At 33.1% G+C, this 23,185-nt stretch overlaps 1 protein-coding gene across 3 annotated transcripts; it reads left to right on the forward strand.

The window, feature by feature from the left end:
* Nucleotides 1-2,645: 2,645 nt before the first annotated feature.
* LOC147401717 (uncharacterized) lies at nt 2,646-21,505 on the forward strand. Of its 3 annotated transcripts, XM_086443080.1 has the most exons (8): nt 2,646-2,836; nt 10,405-10,472; nt 11,512-11,781; nt 11,875-12,078; nt 12,203-12,295; nt 12,395-12,487; nt 19,026-19,316; nt 19,420-19,491. In XM_086443080.1, exons 3-8 carry the CDS (start codon nt 11,512-11,514, stop codon nt 19,474-19,476), a joined length of 1,008 nt encoding a protein of 335 aa, XP_086299206.1. In that variant the 5' UTR covers nt 2,646-2,836; nt 10,405-10,472; the 3' UTR covers nt 19,477-19,491. The 3 variants fall into 3 exon arrangements, with proteins under 3 accessions (XP_086299206.1, XP_086299205.1, XP_086299207.1); XM_086443079.1 differs by lacking the exon at nt 10,405-10,472; XM_086443081.1 differs by lacking the exons at nt 10,405-10,472; nt 19,420-19,491 and adding an exon at nt 21,240-21,505 and having other exon boundaries at nt 2,647-2,836.
* The last annotated feature ends 1,680 nt before the right edge of the window (nt 21,506-23,185 follow it).

Genomic DNA, 23,185 nt, shown 5'->3' on the forward strand with positions numbered 1-23,185 from the left:
ATGAGAAATAATATATATAAAAAAAACTTATTTGTGAGTACATGGGCAAATTAAAATTCAGGCCCTTAGGCCTTTTGGTTGGCAAATTAGCTTAAAAATCATTTTTAGGAGACCTTTCTAAATGAAGTCTGTGCAAATTGGGGTCTCTACAAATAACCTTAGTTGTACATGAAGATTAACATGCAGAGCAAGGGCATAATATGGAGTGTTTTTTAACATAGATACTCAAAGTTGACTTGTGCGACTACATGTATGGGGAATTAAAAAAGGTTTATGAAAATTACATAGTAAAATGAAAATTTTGTAATTCTAAAAATTAACCAATGTGATTATAAGGTATTGGGTTTGGAATTTTGTTCATTTTTTTAATATACCAAAATGGCTCTCATTATATTAAGTTTAAATGTAAAGTCGTGGACATTTGTCAGATCCAAATTTTGGTGTACGAACTACTTGTAGTCTGCCTTCATTCATTATAATAGTATATGCATACATACATACATACATCTCTCTCTCCCTCTCTCTCTCTCTCTCTCTCTCTCTCTCTCTCTATATATATATATATATATATATATAAATAGTACACCAAGACGGCTGATACGTTTTAAAATAGTTCTATATGGTCCTTTCCTATTCCTTCTATGTCGCAGAGTTGAAACCAAGAAATTTTTGTTGCTTTCTCGATGTTTTCTCACGTTTTCGATAAAGCCCTCTCGTAGAAGTATTTTAACAATGGTTTCGGTGATATTAGTAGATGCTATTCGAACCGTTCCTTTTTTATCCATGTCAGCATTTCGTATAGAAGTTATTATGTCGGCAATAGTGTCCCTACCCATGACGAACTATAATTATTGGTGCCTCCGAATTTTGATATAATCAACATGCTCCATTTTTTTTTATGAATTATTTTATTAAAGGTATATGCGTGAGACACAATCCACTAATTACTTGAATCTATTTCATTTCATATATATATGATTCCCGTTTGAAAGTCAACTTGGGATGCCAAATTTGATGTAATTAGGATCCACTCCAAGGTGTAACAAATTAAAAACATAAAAATTTGAATATTATGACGTGGATCCCAATCGAAGGTCTAGTGGGTGAGTTTTGTAATTAAAACGCAAAAACTTTAACTTAACACTTTAACATAAAACCCGATTTTAACCTGGAACTTTCTTAGTTTCTCATTATAGTTGTGTGTGTTAATCGAATAAATTTACTCTCCCCAATTTTTTTTTATAACATATATGATGGTTATTATCATCTTTTAAAAATCAAATTATCAAATTTCTTTGTTCCTTTTCCTTTTCTTTTCAAGGAGAAGTTGAATGTTTGATGTAAATTTCATTAAAAAAATAAACATGTAAGCAGATTAATGTGTGTTATAAATTTCTAGATCCTATGTACACAATTCACTTCAAAATTAAAAGTTTTTCAGCAGTTTCATTGTGAGTATGGCAGAGTCAACAAGCTATAGATTCAATGTGAAGGGTGTTCCACTACATGTACTTTTCTTATTAGTTAGATTGTTCTTCATTTGGTTTGTAATTTGGATATGATATAAATGAACAAGGAAGAATGGTGATGGAAATAAATCAAGGAATGTAACACTATATAATTTGTTATACGATTGTTGATAGGGCTGTCAATGGACCAGGATGGGTCGAGCTTTAGATGAGTCGGAATTTTTTAGGCTAAAAATCTTGGCCCGAACCTAACCCTTTTAAATATCGGGCCGGACCAGGCTGGGCTTAAGAAATGAAACCTTAGTCCACCAACATTCGGGTCATTTACAAGCCAAGCCAAACCTTTTTTTAACGATTTTTTTATTATTATACCGAAAGTGTACTAAATAACAATAAATTAATTAAAAAATATTTTAACATTTGATTTTTCAAATATATTTTCATCTCTCATTTCAAATTTCTAATCTCTTAATTCTTAAAGAAACTACAAAGTTCAGGGATCATTGTTAATTTATAAGAAAATTATTATATAATATATGTTAATATAATATAACAGGTCGGGCCTACATTAAAAATAGAAAAGGCCCTATAATTAAACTGGCTTTGATCATGTTTTTTAAACTTGGTATCACGTCTCGTCGCGTTCAACTCCGATATCGAGTTGACTTGGACGATACGTCTCGTCTCGTTGGACTTTAAGACAATGATTTTTAACTATTTAAAAAATTTGAAAATTTCTGAAATGATTCCTATTAAAAAATGAACCCAAAAAAATATAAAATTAAAAAAAATTGATTTGGGGGTGAAAGAATAGAGGGTTGAGGCTTTAACTCATTTGTCTTAGTTAATTTGGACGAGATTTTCAAAATCTCGTCTAATACATCTCGTTTAACTTGTGAGTTAATCATTTTTTGCACTGTCTCATTTGTATTGTCCGAGATATTGAAAAATATCATCTGAGATGACTCACTTATCTCACGATACGCGATCATCTCAAAATACTTTGTGAGTTGGTCTCGTTCAACTCTAATACCGAGTTAACTCGGGTCACGTGTTGGTCACCATGGCTTTGACTGATCCAAATACCTAAAGTCAACCCTGGTCCATAGCCTAGTTAGTACGACTTTTTTTATCTTAATAACAAATATATCATTTCCGGAAAATCAATTCCTTTTATATATCCTCTGTGTGTAAAAAAAAATAAATAAATAAGCAATGAACCCTCACTCGCCATTATCTCTATCAATCTAATCCTCTTCAACCTCAAACCCTTGATCTGCTCTCTCTTTCTCAAACCCATCTCAATGCTCTCATGACTATTCCTCTCTCTTGACACTGAAGATCGTCTCTCAATTTCCAAATTTCAGGTAAAACCCCTTTATTTTATTTGTCTAGAAAACCCCTGGATCTAGAAAATCCTTGAGTCTATTGGTCTTCGATTACTAATGGTTATGTGTTGGTCAGAAATCCTTTCTTCCCTATTCTCAAACTCTTTGAAGGTGAGCTCATTGAATCAGTTTGAATACATAAAGGTTTTCAATACAATATCATCATTTTGAATGCAAATTAGAGTGCATAAGAGTTAAAGTCTAAATCCTCTCTAACTTTAGAAAAATAAAGTTAGATTTTATTTGTCTTCGATTGCTAACAGAACTTCTATCTCTCTTTGATTGTCATGTTCTCAATTTTTTTACCACTCTCTACGATACCTGCAAATCCGAATGACACCATTATAATATCAGAGATTCAAACTCTCTCAATTTTTTATTTTTATTTTAATAGAAGAAAACTCCATGTTTTGTGCTTGAGGTTCAGTTAAGGATATTTAGGTCATGTTTTAGTCTTTCAAAGTTGAATAAGGTCAAGGGTTATGTCAGGGAGTATCTCAAATATTTTCCAAAACGTGAAAAGTTTTCTTCTCTGTTGTATATCTACTTTTTGTTACTCTCGACAATGACTGATTTTGGGTGGAAAACAATCAATGGTCTGTGGCTAGAGGTTAAAGTAAATTGCCCATGAACTGTTTGATCAAAGGTGGTATTTAATCATTTTTAACCACCAATTTTTTTAATTTTTTTTTAAAATTATTTGGGATTGTGAGTGACTTTAAATACATGGTTGATTGTTTCTCACATTGTTCCTTAGTTGAAACTTGAAATTACCTGAACTTTAAATTATTGTAAAACTTGAACTCATTAGGAATTTATTGGTTATTTAAGTGATTCTTAATAAGAAATATTAAACTAATCTTTTGCATACCAATGATCTTCTATGTGATAATGCTTTATATTGGCAACTTTTGTTGGAACTGTGAAAGGGTTTCCTCAGATTTACCTAGAACAAGCATGTAAATCTTTTAGTATCAATGAGGATCTTCTCTTGGTAATCTCAATCCTTTACAAACTTTTTGTGTAATGTTGGATTACAGCAAAATGTTTCTCTTTGATCAGAATATCATTATTAAGCTGCTTCATAATGGTTAGCTTATAGATTAACTCTTTTGTATTAATCATCTCACGTTGTTCTTTTGTTGAAATTACCCTAACTTCAGTTTATTATAAAATATGAATCCATTAGGAATTGTTTAGTTATTTATATGATTCTCCATTTCTAGATCACCATGGGCTTGCTTTCTTATATGCTTACACGTACTTATTTGTTTCTTTATATTAACAAATAAATATTCAATAGCTGAGGTTAAGGTATACGTGATGGATGAAGGGGTTGTTGATGGATATGATCCGTCATTGTAGTTGAGCCAAAGGCCATGATTGCTGAAATTATTCGCTGGCTTTCCTTTAATTGTGTAGCGACAACTTTGCTTTGTATCACAGGATGAACAAAGCACTAATCTTTCTTATATGGTAGTGCATATGAATTGTCTGATCAATTGTGGTATTTGATATATTTTTATTAATTATGAGATGTTCAGATTCATTTTCTCTTTTTTTCCCATGTTGGTACTTGCTGTTTTAGGTAAATCCAACTCCTTGAGCCCTATAACAGTAGCATCATCCCAATATGTTGCACCCATTGTCTTGTTTTTTTAATTGGTAGAACCAATTCCCACATTTAGCTTCTCAACCATGAATATTATAAGAGGTAATAATGACCCTTTCTTCTATACCCATCAGCAATTAAGCTGCTAGCAGTGATCAGGAGGATTCAATACGTTGTTGGCATTTTGAGAAGTACTGTAATGACAAAAAATTCAACTCATATTTCGAGGAAAATTTGTAGTTATGATTTTGTAAATATTGAGTTTATACTATTGCATAGAAGTATGGATCTTGATTTACAAACTTTTGAGGAACTCAGACATCACCAATAGATTCAAAAAAATATATTTTAGCGTGTAAGCACACCTTAATCAGAAGTTGAACGAAAAAGTTGTCAAATCCTCAAATGTCGTGTAGAGTTTATATACAAAAGGGAAAATGATTGTTGGAACTAGAATTTGGGAAATCTGATCATACCATTAAGTTCGTATTGAAAAATTATCAAAAATAGACTATAAGTTTGCAAAAATCAGAGCTTGGGACATAGACTTTTTAAACAAAATAAATTTTTTTGAAAATGACGTTTACGTCCTTAAGTCTTGATAAATACTAAAGATAGAGAAACTTTACAGAATTTTAATCTCTTCTCCAGACTAAAATCCTAACCCTAGAGGTAGAAGCTCTGATTTGAAGACCATAGAGTTGGATTCAAGGGTCGACGAATTAGAGAAGAAAATATTTGTCTTGTCGAGGACTTTACATCGATCCAAGAAAATCACGTGTTCACCGGAGATGAAGATTGAAAAGTGAACAAAGAGGACCTTTGGGGCTAGATCTTGGAGTCAATCCTTCCTAGAAGACGCAATCAACTAGGAACTCCTCCCTTCTACCCTTTAATTGCAATTGTTTTTGTAGAAAATCATTTTACATGAAAAAACTAGATTTGGATTTCAAATTAGGATTCACATTCTTAAAAACCATGCATAATTAGATGGTTTTAAATCTTTGATCTTGTTTTTAATTTGTAAATCTTATGTTAGAAGGTATAAATACAGTAGATCTATTAGCTTGTATGATTATCAGTGATTTAGAAAAACTTTGGAAGGATTGTGGGTGATGTTAGGGTGAAATCGGAGAAGAAGATAAGAAAAAATTGTTACGCTTGGTTGACCCACCCATCGTCCCACAAAGGATTGCAAAATGCATTCCTCTCGGGTTCAATCGACCCTAGAAAAATTCAATCGTCTGACTTACCTCGGTTGCCTGACCTATCGCCCCAACAACTCTCAGGTTCAATCAACCAAAACCTCCCTTATTCATCTGACCCTATGTTGAAAGCCTCAGTTTAACTCTATTTTCCCAAGAGCTTTTCACCACCAGCATGAGCATTTTCCAGCACCTTATGTTCATTAAAAATATTTAAGTAAATGTTACCCCCATTTGGAAACAATGAGAATAATTTAAAAATCAAAATCGCAACGTATCAAAATCTAATTTTTGGTTTCAAGAACAAAATATTGATTATGACGTTTTTGTCAGATTTTCAAATCCCGTTATCTTTGACTTTTTTTTCCAAATTAAGTTTCAAAATCATATGATGTCAAATCTCGTAATTAACACTTTTATTTTCAAAGTCCGTTTTACGTTTGAAAAACTTTGAAAAATTACATTTTCAAGACAATTTTCACAACCAATGTTGTTAAATAGCATATGCGATTGCATATTGGTAAGCATTTTTTTTTTTATCAGAAAAAAATTCATAACAAATCATAAAAAATCTCAATAAATTATGTAAGACTCATAAACATATATGTAATATACAAGATCAACAAAACTTTATGAAATTCAAGTAAAAAACCTCAAATCTTTATTAAAAATGTAAGTTAAAAATTATAAAGCATGGTCTTTAATAAATCTGATTTACATCATATTCCACACATACATCCCTAATCCATTGGGGAACAACATTTGGATTAGGACCGTCGCCTTCGCCATCCTCACTTTCATTCCTAACATCATCTGAATTGTCACATTCTTTTACATACATATCTTCCTTTTCTGTTTCTTAATAATCTGTTCTCACTAACATCTCATCTACGCCCAATGGTTCTTCAGTTTCATCTTCATCTTCATCCTTTTCCTTATGTATCTCGTCTTCATTTTGTAATCTTGATCGTCCTACCATTCTTTGGCTTGAGCTTTCTCTAGGTGTCAGTGCAAAAACTTCTTGCTCAACTTGGCCCAAGTTAAGTCTTATCCTTCAAACATCAGTTCTTCTCGTGCATAAGTGAGCCACGAATGATCTCTACTCAATTCTTCAATGGAGATAGGGTCGTAAAATCCCAGATTCTCTTTCCTCTGCTTGAATCTTTCATACAATTTTTTATTGTATTGCATGAAGGCCAAATCGTTGAGCTTCTTCTGCTCAAGTCTATTTATCTTCTTTGTATGAATTTGTTCAATGCATAATAAATTTGAACTTAAGTTAGTAACTGGTAAGTAGTAACTACTAACTACTAACTAATAAGTAACAAATTAAGTTGTTAATTTGTTATACCATCTCAAATGTGCTCCAATTACGTTCACATCCTGATGCCGAACATGTCTGGCCAAGTATTCGAATAGCCAATCTCTTCAAGGTCGGATCTTTTGTAATTGGATCAACTTCATAAACGAACTACCAATCGGTGGTATATAATTATAAGTATTTTAATTTTAAAATACAAAGTACGAACAAAGGAAAAATAGATATTTAATTTTTTCTAATTATCTATACTTACTTGGAATTTTCATAGTTCTATGTCTCTTTACAATCTCTCTTCCGAATATAAGGCAGATTACATTTGGCTATCCTATCTCTTATTTATAATATCAACTACTTTATTATAATTCCTTTCTCTATATTGATTATTTTCCTTAATTTTGTCAATGGCATTTTTCATAGTCATAAATATAACCCATGGGTGGCTTTTCATCGCCATCTACTAATCTAAGCACAGTAATTAAAGGCATGGAATCTCTAAGTGCTTTAACAACACTTGTCCAAAAGTTTTGGGATGAGATAATTTGGGCAATCAATTTGCCTTCGAACTGTTTAGACCAAGGCCCATTGTTCCACTTAGTTGACGCTACAAAGTTTCTAAGTTCTGCCTTTTTTCCATGAAAGCTTTGTAATGTCAGAAAGGCAGTGGCAAAATGTGTTATTGCAGGTGTAAGTAAATTACCATTTCTATGACACATTCTTTGTAAAAGTAAAACATGTTTATATATAAAAACAATTATTTTTCTAGCTTTAGCTGCAGTAAGTATATGCAATTTACCTGTATCTTCTCATATGAGATCTATGTAATGTGCCACACATGACGACCAATATAAGTGAAGCCTCTTAACCATTAAGAGGTGGGTGACGGTCACATAGGTGACGGCATTGTCCGTTACAACTTGGACGACATGTTCATCACCAATTTCATCAATTGTTGTATCTAATAATTGAAATAAATACTTGGCCGTATGAGAATGGGTCGAAGCATCCACATATTTAAGGAACATTGTTCCTATAGGACAGTTAACTAAAAAGTTAATTATTGTTCAACCGGTTTTATCTGTCCATCCGTTGGCCATTAGAGTACATCCATAGGTTTTTCAAGATTCTCAATATTTAGTAATTAAACCTTGGGTAAACTCTATCTCCTTTCTTAGACATGGCTCTCATATTTCATGGTATGAAGGTGGTTTGAGGTCAGATCCAAATTGATCAATCACTTCCACTATTACTTTAAGCTTTTTAGTTTAACGGTGTTGAAAAACAATACTGGCTTGGTATAACCATTTACCTATGTACTGAATGGTAGTTTTCTTATCTTTATTACTATGTTCTATGGTTGTTTGAACATGACCTTTACCCTTTACTCTTTGATTAACCACATCCTCTGGATGTGGTCTATACCACTTATCAAGTGAACCACGTGCTCGAGCTCTTCGTGGGGGAGGAACCGGTGGCTGACTACGTCCTGTCAACGTAGGAGTATCATATGCAACGATGTCATCGTCGTCCTCATCAATCCCACCACCTTCAATGTAACTTTCTAAGTTTATTGCATCAACTTGTTTTTCCCTAGTACACTTATCCATGTATTCAATGATCTTTCTTTGGATGTAGAGTGTAACCTTGTCACATGCCCTTGCATTTGATCCCGACATATGCACTAGATGTTTGTGGCATGCAACGCCACCTTGGCTTATGTAGCTACATAACTCACGCACAACTTGACTTTTTCGTTTGTAATATGATAATGCCTATATTCTCAACCGGGATCATTAGACTTTGGCCTTAGGGAAGAGTTGGCCGACGAGGAAGTCATGATGATGGCATTAGGGATGGTGAATGTGCGATGTAAATATGTAATATTCTTCTAAATTCTAATGTGTGAATGTGTGAGTGTGACTTTGTTCTAATTTAAAACATTTTAAGTTCTAACTTCAAAGTTCAAAGCTCTAGGTAATCAAAATGCGAGTCAAAGTATGTTTTAAATTCTATTTCTAATCTAACTTTTAAGTTCTAAGTTCTAACTTCTAACTTACAACAACGTAACAAACTAACAAGTAATAAAGTAACAATAACAAATTAACGCAATACCTTAAGAGTGAAGAGTTGAGATTGAGAAGATGAGATTTGATTTCGGAATGAAAAATAAAGATGATGGTGAGTTGACTTGAGACTTGAGACTTGAGAAGATGATGATATTGAATTATTGATTGCTTTGAATGCTTAATGAATGATGATGTATTGAATCTTGATTTGGAGTCTTGACTTCTCGTTATTGTACTTGTATGTTGTATTCTTGTTTCTTGAATCTTGAGTCTTGATTTTGATTCTTCAATGCTTAAGTTGAATGCTTGATGATGTATGATGAAATATTAATTGATTGCTTTGAATCTTGATCTTGGTTTTGGGAGTTGAGACTTGAGACTTGAGACTTGAGAGTCTTAAATCAATTCAAGACTCTTGATCTTGAATCTTAGAGATGGTATGAGAGACTAGAGAGTAGAGTAGAGACTAGAGAGTATTAGAGAGTAGAGACTAGAGATTAGAGAAGAGAGTAGATACTATGTTGTAGTAGAAGTATGGGGGGTTATTTATAGGAAAAAGTGGAGTTTAAAACAAAAAAACCAAAAACAAATTGTGTCCAACGGTAATATTTTTGACCATTATGCCATCATATATACCGTCGCACAAAAAAGTATGCCATTGCATACTGCATAAACAACATATTTTCACATATGTGAGTTTGGCATATACGAAAATATGCTTGGAAATCGCATGTGACAACTTTGTTCACAAATTTAACTATTTATGGTTTTATCGCGTTTTTCAAGCTTTTTCTACTCAACGAAGACCATAATATGGAATTAGTTGATGTTCTAGAATCACAAGTATTCTCTTGAAATATATACTTTGATAGATACATAGGACGATAAATGTTTTATCGATGGATTGATGGATGGATAGAGAGAACTTATGTTCTCGATTGATTATTGGGACAATGTCTCCAGACTTAATGCAGTGGCTATGCCACACTATGCATAATAGGTAGATTAATGGATGGCTATCTCACGTTCTCACGTGCATGACCATCTTATTTTAATATTCCGTGAAGAATTGAAGAATGTTGGCCTTTTTTATTTGTATGATGGCATTGAGTAATTGGTCCCTTGTGGCCAGATCTTAGAACTTGAAACTTAGAAATGATTAGTAGATGTAAGATAATCTTGCACATCTATCTTATTGGATGTTAGCATAATTGCAAAAGAAGTTTCCCCATACTTAAATGGACACTGCATACATCTAGTTGGTCAGTTCTCTTGGATAAAAGTTGACCACTGCATTAGTATTATACAGTTTGTTCTAATAGTTATTTTATGGGTGTAAAATGCAGGAATGATGGGTTCTGGAAAACAACTGTAGGAAAGATTTTATCAGAAGTGCTTGGTTATTTCTTTTTTGGTTGGTGGTGATGCTTTTTAGGACTATTAGTCCAACAAAGTTGACCATTTCTATTGATTTGTTTTGAGCATTTAATCATTGGCTTGCAATAGTTTACTCTAGCTTAGTTTCTTATGAATTTTTTTTATTGGATTCAATGATTTGCACCTGAAGAGAATTTTAAACTCCATCACTGTCCCTTTACTTGTGTAATGATGCCAACCTATGTATTCTTCAATCAATTCTGCTTAACTTAATGTGCACAAACCAACTTGTGTTAGGAGAGTTTTTACAAAGCTAACTTGAGGTACCTAGGGCTATCAACAACTTGTTGGCTCGAGGTAAAACAACTATTAGGTTTCTAAGCTTCTGTTCACAAACACCACTTAAATCTTGCATTGGACCTAGGTGGAAATTCATGCCATCATGCCTCCATAATCTCATTTGCTCCCTTAGTAAATGAGAAAAAAAAATCATTTCTGGTTGACAATAACACCACTTGGAACCCCTAAAAGCAGCAGACCTCTTCACTTCTGTTGATTGATTGGAATGAGAACCCATCAGTCCCACTTCCTATGGAGAGGAAAAAAAATATTCTTTCCAGACTGTTTCACTCTTGTAACTTGTAAGGGACAAGGTGGGGGATTTGTTCAGATTTCCATCTGAAAAAAGACGGCTGTATTTGAGACTTTCACCTGTGTAGTTTACGTAATAAAAATCTCATCACCCATTAAAGGGGCACAAGGATGTCATCACACCTACATTAGGTTTGAGTTGAACAGTCCACTTTTCACTACATGTTTAAAAATTTATGGATCATATAGACCGCAACTAGTGACTACCTTGATTGAAGGGTGCAATATGTAAATTTTCTATAGCCCGATTACATATGAATCTAACTAATGCATCAGGTATTTCTACGAAGTGGTTTCTGGATTACTTTTACATAAGAACTCTTCACCTCATTATTGGACTCCTTATGATATAAGAATGCTATAACAACTGTCTTTGTAGTAAATGATTGATTTCATTCATTTTTTGGTGTATTTAATACTTGCAGATGGAGCCTGGACCAAGTTCTACTGGTGAGAATACAAAGTTGAAGAGAAAAAGAGGCCGCACACGATGCCTCTCATTAAACAATTTAAAGCCAGGAGAAAGGCTTGAAATAGTACGAGATAATTATGGGCAGCCTGTAGGGAAGCATGTGTCTAAGCTCCAAAGGTATTTGGGTGTATTGGCCCGCGATGGCCATATGTTTCCCCTTGACATCCTTGACTGGCATGCGATGCCAGAATCAATGAAGGAAAATGCATGGCAGACAACATTGGTATAAATGAATTATAATATAATATTAGATAATTTATGAGTTTAGCATTGAACAATTTTGACTCTATAATTTTCAATTGATTATATGATGCAGGTCAAATTTAAGATCCCGTCCACGCTTAAGCAAGTCGTGTTACAATCTACAGGTAGGAAGTGGAGTGATTATAAATGCAAGTTGAAAACCAAATTCTATGATAAATACAAAGATGATGCAACACGATGTGCCAATCGTCCATCCGAAGTTTTAGAGGCTCAATGGAATTCTCTCGTGGCTTTTTGGAATTCGGAGGAGGGGCAGGTACATTTTATGTTTGAAATTTCTACATAACGTGCTATGCGAAGTTGCAAATAAATTATAAGGTACTATATATATATATATATATATCATTTATTTAACTTCTCACAAATTTCTTGATGTACAGTCCCGAAGTCTTAGAAATAAGGCAAACCGTGCTCAGCATACAATGACTCATACAGCTGGGACGAAGAGTATAGCTTGTATGAGATATGATGAGGTATATATGTTCTTTTATTACGTTGTTTATTAATTATGTGCCCAATTATGTCTATCATTAACTAATCTTGTTGTCATTGTTTTAATGTGATGCACATAGAAATTGAGGAGTTCAACGAATACTGAGCCAAGTCGAGCAACCTTATTTCTCATGACACATAAACCCAATGATGCGGTCACAGCGGAGAAGATTGTAAGTTTAATTTTTTTATATAATACAATCGCAAGTCAATTGAAATCTTCTAAGAAATTGTTTAAATCTACTTATCAAAAAAGAAATTGTCCAAATCTGATATCTTTGCCTAATTCAGCAATTGAGTGAAAGATCCATACCAATCTCATAAAATGGTAATTTTGATGAAACTGAATAATAGAAATTTTTACTTGAACATTTTTGAGAAGACACTTTTATGGATATCCAGGCTCCTTATTTATAGTTCAACTTGTACCATGTTCTTTTTTATCATCTGAAGACAATTTAAATCCTAAGTTACCTCATCAGGTTTTAGAAGTTAATTTGTTATTGAATATTGTATTTTCCATGTCAGTTGACAGTTTTTGGTACCAAATACATGCACAATTACTTGTTTTGCTTATATCTTGCTTCCTTAATGCACTAGAATAATTTTGCAATTTCTCAAATTTGAAGATGTTTATGTTGTCGCTTACAACAAGCCATGTGCTTTCTTGAACCAAATGGGTAGCCTTGGTTGAACTTGATGTTTCCAAGATTAGTTGTGCACTTTCTGACTCTTGTGACAACTTATTTTAAAAAAGTATCAATGTTCTAGTAAGTCTATAATTAAAACATGATGCTAAACCCTTTACAATAGGGAAACTAGAAACGAAAGTCAAAGTTGTTAACTTAATAGAACAATTAAAAGTTAGCAAGGTTTCCAACTGTTCATCATAGTGCCAAATTATTGTATGTACGTATGATGTGTGTTGTGTTATAAAAGTTATGTTACTGAATAAAAAGGGGGATACATGGGCTCGGTTCAAACCTCAGCACTCCTTCCTGCATTAGCATTGTTGTGGTCATATCTAAGGCGTGCACACACACATGCACGAAAAATGGTGGCACACCACACACAGACATACATACACTTGGAACAAAATGATGGTTTGTAGAAGAAAATAAATGGTGGCATTTTCCAGATGCTCAACTCTTACTATCATTTCCGTGGGATTCTTAAATGACTGAAAATTCAAGGTTACTAAGGCCCCATTTGATTCAGCTGCCTGAATCTGCTGACAGAACTGAATCTGCTGACAGAATTTACTGTCAAAATCTACTGTCAGAAGCTGAAACACTGAAAAGCTTGTTTGATATAGTTTTGTAAAAGTGCTGTGCTGTTTACCATAATCTGGTAATTATTGTTTGATACAACTTATGGAATCTGTTGTATTAGGGTAAAATGACCAAAATACCTTTAAGGTTGATAGTGCACCCATAATACATAAAAATTACCAGAATACCCTTATAAATATATAATTACATTAAATATAATAAATTTATATTAAAAATTTATAAAAATAATTATTTTAATTTAAAAAGTTTATAAATCTTTAAAAAATTATAAAAAATTCATAATTGTATAGAAATTTCGGCAGTATCACCTCTTAAAAATGGACATAAAATTTTTCTGATAAATAAAATACCTGTATAATACACAAAGTTGATAATGCACCCAGAATACACAAAAATTATCAAAATACCCTTATAAATATATAATTACATTCAATATATATAAATATAATAAATTTATATTAAAAATTTATAAAAATAATTATTTTAATTTACCAATCTACCATCATCGGGCATACATGGTGACACAAATGCTTCTGATGTGACATTAAACTGTGGTTTTGAGTCCTTTGGATTAATGAGCATGACTATATAGAAGTAAATCAACTTCAGTCCCCATGGATGGACACAAGAAAACAAAACCACAAACAAAAGTTAATGATCACCAAAACCAAAAGTCACCCATGAGCATGGGAGTGTAAGACAAATGCAAAATAAGATTATGATCGAGAACAACCACTCCAGGAAAATTCTTACAAAAATGTCTTCCTCTGATTGATATGTATGAACATGGTTCAAAATTGCATGGAACATTCCAATTTTGGCAGAAACCGGATTGAAACATTAACCCCGAACATGGACTGTTAGGGATTTTTTCGGTCGAGACCATTTTGGTTTTTTCCCAATTGAAATATTGTGTTGAAATAAGACTTAAGGCTTGTGTTTAAATAATGGGAAGAATGCATAAACAAGAATTACAAAAAAAAGGCAGAAGATACAAAGCAAGGATGAATGATTATAAACCAATAAGATGCCAATATAGATCCCATATCCACTCTATTTCTATTGCAAGTTTCATAGTGTCAGTTATAGCACCACTATTTGTGTCTTTACTTGGAACCTATGTTACCTGGAAAAATGAGTACAAAAATTTGAGGTTGGGTATGGGTACAAGTGTAGAACATGCTTGAACCCCATATATTAGGTAACTGGGACACATCTACAAATATTTTCTAATATTATCTATTTTAATTATTTTATTTAAAATTTTACAATACATTATTGATCTTTAGATGTCATCTTTTATATACATATTTTTAAACATTATATTAGCAACACTCAGGCAAAGCAAGCCTTATCTTATAAATCCCATACCCATATGTTCTATCGTGTTTGAACCAGATTGCAGCAGGTTGTGAAGGAATTAGATAATATAATATATTAATTTGTAACTTAATTACTTCTGCAATCAATTATATAAGTCTTACATGAGAAGACATGTATGGTACTTGTAATTTCTCATTTCCCCGTTATAGTTTCCAAGCTTCCTTGAAACGATGAATCTTAAATCAACAAGCAAATCTACACATGGCTGAATGAGTAGAATCAACCAAGAGCTGTGGTTATGTAGTTTGTGAGTATTGTAAGTGAGTCATCTTTAATGCCAAATGAACTCAAATTAATCTCTCTTTTGTGGTTTATTTTAAGCAATCGATATTACAATATAAAAATATTTATGTACCTCTTTATCCAGCCAATGCATCCGAGGAACAAATCCCACCATTGTATATGGAGCACTTTTCCACATAGTGAATGCAAAATCCAGAGTAGGGCATTGAACAACTACATCATCATCGATGGAAAAAATGGCATATGTTTTTGAGTCCTCAATTGGCTTAAATCTACTATTCAGATTATCCTCCGCATCTAGATCAAACCTGAAGTTAGGTTTGAAAGCAGTTTGAGACTTTGAGTGCACGATATTCCTGAGATAGGCTTTTAGACTGTCTGATGGAGGATCCGTTTCACTCCATACCACATGTATGGCATCGGCTCCACTACAGAATGCATAATGAGCCACGGCTTGCTTAAGAAGAGAATTTCGCTTCCATGTGTTAATCAGTACCATGTAGCCACCCTTGCAAGAGAAATATATATCAAAGGCTATTCAAATTTCAAACAATAGGATGATATATATCAGGTTCTAGGGCCATATGAGAAAACATATGTAAAAACTTTCGTTTTTAATAAAATTTTAAAATATGGGTTAGAAATTTTGGATTGAGTTGATTTTTTGTGAGGATGATCTCTATGATGGGTAGATCATCAAAAAAAAAAAAAAAATCAGCCCAATCTGAAACTTCTAACCCCATTAAAAGTGATTTAGATTGTGGACCGTCGATTTTTTACCAATTTTTATCACTAATTTGTAAATCACTTTTGATGGATTTAGAAGTTTTTGATTGAGCTGATTTTTTGTGAGGATGATCTTTTTATCATAGTGACCATCCTTGCAAAAAATCAGCTCAATCCAAAACCTCTAACTCTTATTTTGAAAAACGAAAGTTTTTTCATATGTTTTCTCATATGGCCCTTGAACCGCCCCCATATATATATATATAGGGTCCCGTTCAGCAACAAACATTTTGGCAAAACATTTTTCAAAACATGGGTTAGAGGTCTTGGAGTGGGCTGATTTTTGGTGAGGATGATCTCTACGGTGAGGAGATCATCCTCACCAAAAATCAGCCCATTCTAGAACTTTTAGCCCCAGTTTACAAGTTGAAAAATCATGGACCGTCGATTTTTTGTAAACCATTTTTGATGGGGTTAGAAGTTTTGGAATGGGCTGATTTTGGTGATGATGATCTCCTCACCGTAGAGATCATCCTCACCAAAAATCAGCCCATTCCAAAACCTCTAACCCATGTTTTGAAAAATCTTTTGCCAAAATGTTTGTTGCTTAACATTTCCTATATATATATATATATATATATATATATATAAAATGTTAATGGATAGCAAGGGCATTGCACCAAAATAAAATAAAAATTATAAAAAGGGGGAAACACATGGGAATCTTGTCGGCATTAAAGATGAAATCATCATCATCATCAAGCTGTATCCCAAAAATGTGGGTTCAACTGTTCAATTTTTTTAAATTCTTGTCTTCTATTTATTCAAGAGTTTTCATATTTGCTGTCACAACCTAAATCCAAATTCATTTTGGTCTTCCTCCTCTACTCTTTTTGACCCTTCAACTTACACATTCTTTCTAACTAGAGCTTAGTCGACCTTCGTTGCTTATGATCATACCATCTCAAACGACTTTTCTTAGTTTATCACCTATTATGGCTACTCTTACATTTTCATGAAAGAGTTCGTTTCTAATTTTATCTTTCCTAGTTATTCTATTCAGCTATTTCATCATCCTCATCTTTACTATGCTCAATCTACGAACTTGTTGTTTCTTGATTGCCCAATGTTTAGCTCCAAACATCAACCTGGTCTTACTGTTGTACTAGTGAACTCACACCAATGAAGGACTAAAGAATTTATTCCATGTTGCATTGTCTCAAGATTGGAAATTAGGCAAAACAAGATTCATGTATTCAACCCATAGTTGGGCTAAAGCTATTTAAATGACTATGATAATTCAAAAACTCGTAATATTGAAGAGGACATTAACATTTATTAATGAAAGAAATGAATTTAGCATGAAATGGAAACAAGTAGAAAGTATAAGCTACTAGTGTTTCCCGTAAAATTTAAGACACAAGAAAAGATATTCATGCAAGAAACATAAATCATTTGCACTAAAAAGAACTTATAGATGAAGTTTATTATTGAGATTATTCATGCATGCCTAGATTCATGTGGTTATCATAAACTAGTACTCCACGTTTAAGCTTCAATAAAAAATATGCAAAGTACATCAAATCTATGCATATTCTAGTTCACTAGAAACAAAATGATTAAACATACAATTATATGTGTGACTTTACAATGCTATTGAAATGTTTCTTGTAAGTGTAATAGTAATATTCCAGCTTCAGAAGTTTATCACTATTATGTCTTGCTAGGCCTCCAATGCCTGCCATGGTTTGGTATGTAGGAAGTTGGAATTGATCACTCCAATGTAGCAAAATTATACTAGGGAACCAAAATGATAATTCAACGAGTAGAAAAATAGAGAGGATAACCAACCACAAATGCAAAAAAACTTTCATGATTTTCCACCAAGGGACAGGCACAACGATCTAGAAATTCATTATGAGGATTGAGCAAATACAAGAGAATTTTTTTTTCCTACTCCCAACTAAACCCCTTCATTGAACTCTCAAAAGACTTTGAACCCCAATTGGATCTGAACTCCCAAAGAAATCATTGATGCCCTCCCAATATCCAATACCCAAAACCAATAACATGTATTGTTGTTTGTTCTTTAATTCTGATGTGGTGTTGTAGATTTCTGTGAAGAAAACGAAACATTGAAATAAAAACAAATTACAAAAATTCGAAGCAGTATTCGATCTACCAAAAATTTGGAGGAAATCGAGATTCTTAAGAGTCATACAAGGTAAATCCCATTCTCTAATCTATAATAATTGTTTTAAAGCTTGGAAAGCAAGCTCAAGCCCTTCCCTAAACCAAAAATCCCAAACGAAAACAGTATTCGATCTACCAAAAAATTGAAACGAAAACAATATTCGATGGAGAGAGAGAGAGACCTGTAAGAGTTGATGAGAGAGGCGCAGAGGTCCAACTCCTGCTATACGCAGATTTGTGAGAGGCTCTGTCGAGAGAGGTGCGAGAGAGAGAGAGAGTTGTGCGAGAGAAGAATCTGCGCGAGAGAAAGAGGGACCAAATAGAGAAGAGAAGAAGAAAAACAGAAAGAGATCTGTGAGGGTAGGGGTAAAATAGTCATTTCAAACGAGTCATTTTTGGTAGTTCGCGTCTCCCACAAACACGATTAGAAAAGCGGATATTTGAAGCTTTTCACATCTGCGTTTAAAAACACAATTTTGTAATGTGATTTCGTAACAAATGGTGATTTCGAACCAAACCGCAAATTTTCAGCGCAAATGCACTGAAATCCGTGTTTTGAAGTGGAAACAAGCACTACCTTATTCGTTGGGTCCTATAGATATAGATTTTTTTTTATCAATACCTATAGATATAGATTTGAATATGGACTTAATCTGCTCTAGTTATTCTTGTAATGCAATTATTAGCAATTTGAACTCTCTTATTGGATTGGATTCTTCACCTAAAATGTTATGTTTGTCTTAGGATCAATAACTCGTATCTACCCTTAATTTCACTTAGTTTTATCATTTATTGATTCTTTATTGGTGTTACAATCTTCTAGTTTGGTATGTTGCTAATTTGAAGGTACTAAGAATTTTTTTAATATTTGCAGGACAAGATAAAAGAACTTATGAGTAAATTACCGGAAGGCTCTCAAGATATTACAGGTCGAAATGATGTATTATCTCAGGTCATGGGTCCTGATAGACATGGACGTGTTCGTGGTGTCGGCTTTGGCCCGACTCCCAGCAAATTGTTTGCATCATCTTCAAAAAATGCCTTTAACAATTCTGCTGAGGTCCGTAAGTTGAAGGAGAAATTAGAGTCTTTGGAGCAACAACAGATTAAGAGGGATGCTGAGGTTCAAGGATTAAAAGAATTGGTCATTGCACTAATGAAAAAGGTACATTATCACTGATAATTGAATATGTTGTATTTTAAAATATTTTGTTAATAAATAAATGTTGATTGGTATGGCTAATTTGATTAATGTATATAAATTGTAGGTTGATAAGCAACACAATCAGCCTGCCAGTAATCATTGCCCACAACAACAGCCATGATAGTTTTTTTGTTTTTTGAGTGATAGACTTGGATTTATTAGATTTGTCTCTTAGTGCAATTGACTTACTATTTTGTTATACTTGTATCTTACCTCATTTGATGTACTATTTTGTTATGTGAGACCTAGATTAGGTATATTGCTCATATTTTGTTGTTATCATTCGTTGTTTATTATGTAATTTTGTTTAATTAAAAGGTTGTATAAAAATAAGTATTTAATTATAAATAATTTTAAAATATAAGAAATCGAAAAATGAATTTAAAATCTTATTAGCGGCGGCCATAACCGCCACTAAAATGTCGTCCTCAAATTGTATTTATAACGGTGGTAAAATCATCACTAGTAATTGTATTAGAAATCAATTAGCGGTTGTTTCTGATTGCCACTATAGGCGTCCATATTGCTTTAAGCAAACCATGAATAACGGCGTTTCCCTTGGCCATTTTATTTATAGCAGTGACAATTTTATGATTTTTGCGGCAATTTTTTACCCTCGCTAAAAATCAAAATTTTTGTAGTGTGATATGATTGATGGATGAATTGATTGACAAATGGATGCCATTGGAAGATATTATCATACTTTGTTTGTATTTTAGATATAAAGAAATTATATATATGTATACAAAATAAAATTATTTTGTTTATTAGAAAAGGGTGGTAGAAAATCTATAAAGAGCAATCCATTCTATATTTCAGAAAGCAACGGGTCAGTTTAGGATAATACTTAAATGTTCTATTATCTTGGGTTGTATGGGATACTTTAGAGAGTAATATAGCTCACGAGATCCGAGAATTTCTCTTCTTTCTTGAAAAATATTTGTGTGTAAAGACGGTCTTTATATGGTGTAAAGATAGTTAAAGTTTACATGTATTGCCTTTTGGTAGGTTTAGTCGTGGGGAGTTCGCTCCTGAGTTAGTTAGTGATCACTGAGAATCTGTAGTCATCAAACGAATGATCAAAATAATTGGTTCAAGTATTTGAATTTTGATCAATGGCTAATTCTATTAGCCACCAAACCAAACAAGATCCTTATCTCCTCTATCCACTAATGCACTATTTTCTTGAATCAAAGCCTTTATTTGGGCTTGGGCAAAAGCTAGTAGCTAGTCTAGTAAGGGAATTTCAACCCCTACTTTCACCCAAACGTGGTCATCATAAATGGTTCGTGCGACGGCGGCGGAGGCAGGTTCGGGATAATCTATTCAATCTTATTCTTTTCTATCTCTTTTCTCTCTTTTTCATCAACTTCCCAGCAAGATACTACGCAAACTCCGGCCCCCCGCAGAAAGAACAACCTGACGCGCTTCGGCCCTAGTGAAACAAAATATAAGTAGTCACCCAACCGTGGTAGCAACGACCAGCCACAAAATCAGATGTGAACGATGAGATTCCACGGTGGAGTTTGTAATATTGATTATCCATGCCGAGACTGTCATATCAGCATGTTCCTCGATACTCTTATTGATTACACTGTCGTTTTTGTATTATGTATCTTTAATTGTATGTTGATAGATAAAGTTTATACTTTGAAAGCAAGTTAGAACTAATAACGATTTATTTGATAGAACTGATAGATTGATATTTATTTGAATTGATTAATTATTTTCTTTAGTCCTTATTAGAATGTTATATTTTATTTAAAATCAGCATGATTTAAACTTCAATATGATTATACGTTACATGTTGTGACTACTTCTTAGAACGGTAGACTTCCTGTTGAATAACACTCCTATTACTTTCCTTACCATTCACATTTTCAGATGAGTTAGTCGTTGATGAGGAGATTTACAAGGAGGTACCAGAGTTTGAGTATGTGGGCAGTCGCCTCCGTCAATTTGACTAGTCATAAAGTTTAGTAATTGTTTTCTTTTTATGTTTCAATTTGAGACACTTATGTCAAGACATTGTGTGTCATTTTATTTCATTGTTACATATTAGATACTTTATATGTCAGATTTGGAGACATTAATTGATGTTATTACAAGACTAGGGATTATGGATTTTAATTAGAACTATTGTTAGTTTCCGCAAACTCTTATTTATTGATTTTAATTATTATTCCGCTACGACTGTTAAACAGGAATTGTTGTCTATTATTATATGTTAGCATGGATAGGATAGTTAATTACACCTCAAGATTCTAACACTTATTTATGGGGATGTGTGTTTAAATTTAGAGGCGTGACAAGTATGTTTTGTATTTGTGAGAAATTTAAGAATGTATTGTTTTTACTTAGCATTTATCAACCAAGGAGGGATTTAATGTATTAGGAGGAAAGCATTCTAATTCTTGCCAATGATATAACTTTGCTTTGAAAGGGACCATGTTAAAAAATCAAGTTCAATAATATTGATCTTGGAGCAGGCATGTCCCACTGTTCTTCTGGCTATGATATCTGTGAATGTCTTCGAGTGTGGTGGAGCCTTCAACCTGATTTCTCAACAACAACAAAAAAAATGGTTTAGAAAAGTAGGAGATAATTTAGTTATATATTTATTGAGTACAAGAGAGACCAGACCATCTGGTTCTTTTAGCCTTCATAATCTTATAGTGCTTTGTCATTTTGCTGATTTGATCAAGCATGCTTAAAGAATGAAGGTTATTTGTACTATCTTTTATTTTAGTCAATTCGAATCTCTTTTCCTCCAAGGGACGTTCTTTTACATGCTATTAAAGTAGCTCATGGTTTTCGACACCTTTCTCTCATAATTCACAACTCAAAATTGTCTGATCATAGGTGACCATGTAATCGAAATATAGAGAGACATGTTTCATTTCGTTAGAGCTTATGCTGACACATAAACACGAGTGGTTTAGATTGCTTTACACCAACCCCAATCTCAGCTACACATGTAGGCACTATTGATGAAGTTGCAAAAGCATTTTGTTTTAATCAGGTATTGTCATCAATCAAGTATTTATGCTATAGGTGGAGCTTTTATATGGATAATAGGTGCTTATTTAGCGACCTTTTCTCATCTCTAGTTGGTTTTGCATCATGATGCTGGTGATGATGCTCACGAGGAAGTTGTTGATTGTGACTCTTTAATTTATTCTTTCTCAACTTAGGATGGGCAAGCCTATCAATGAATGTGACAACTATCCTACATATGGAAATCCAGATGGATTGGAAATGACTCCTGTAAGTTTTTTTTTTTTTTTTTCTCATTTATGTGGCTATGTGGATGATGATGGTAGGAATCAATTTTGGGTCACCTTTTCTAACTAGATGTGAAACAACGTTTGTAGTTGTTGAGACTTTTTCTCCTATATTATGTTTATGGTTGACATTTGTTTCAATTTAACACTTGTGTTCCGAAGAAGATTTTTTATTTTTTTTGTAAGATTATGTTAGAGAAATTTCAAGTTGAAGTATCTAAATGATCAAAAGGAAGATCCAAAAAAATGTGGATAGAAATAGTGAAAGTAGATGTGAGCACACTTTCAGAAACATGATGTGTTAAGAGTTACTGTGGAACAAAAGTTGTGGCTCTTGACATATTGGAATGGAGTAACACGATTCATTAATCTAAACTCAAATCTTTGGGACAAGTCTTTGATGATGATAATGATGCATTAGATTTAAGATCAAAATTCGTTATTTCATGCTAAATTTTATATTAAAGATTCATAAATCAACTATCCTATCAACATAAACACATCGAGAATATCTTGAAACAAATCAATCAATAATAATATCTAAAT

Source organism: Akebia trifoliata, chromosome 5 (assembly GCF_017979445.1).
Source record: "Akebia trifoliata isolate Shusen 1 chromosome 5, ASM1797944v1, whole genome shotgun sequence".
NCBI classification, from domain to species: Eukaryota; Viridiplantae; Streptophyta; class Magnoliopsida; order Ranunculales; family Lardizabalaceae; genus Akebia; species Akebia trifoliata.

Excerpts from the sequence above, each read along its gene's own strand:
- LOC147401717 (XM_086443080.1), top strand. The coding sequence starts at position 11,512 with ATGGAGCCTGGACCAAGTTCTACTGGTGAGAATACAAAGTTGAAGAGA. Across the intron at positions 11,782-11,874 it reads ATGCATGGCAGACAACATTG|GTCAAATTTAAGATCCCGTC; the intron begins GTATAAATGAAT and ends TATATGATGCAG. Across the intron at positions 12,079-12,202 it reads GGAATTCGGAGGAGGGGCAG|TCCCGAAGTCTTAGAAATAA; the intron begins GTACATTTTATG and ends CTTGATGTACAG.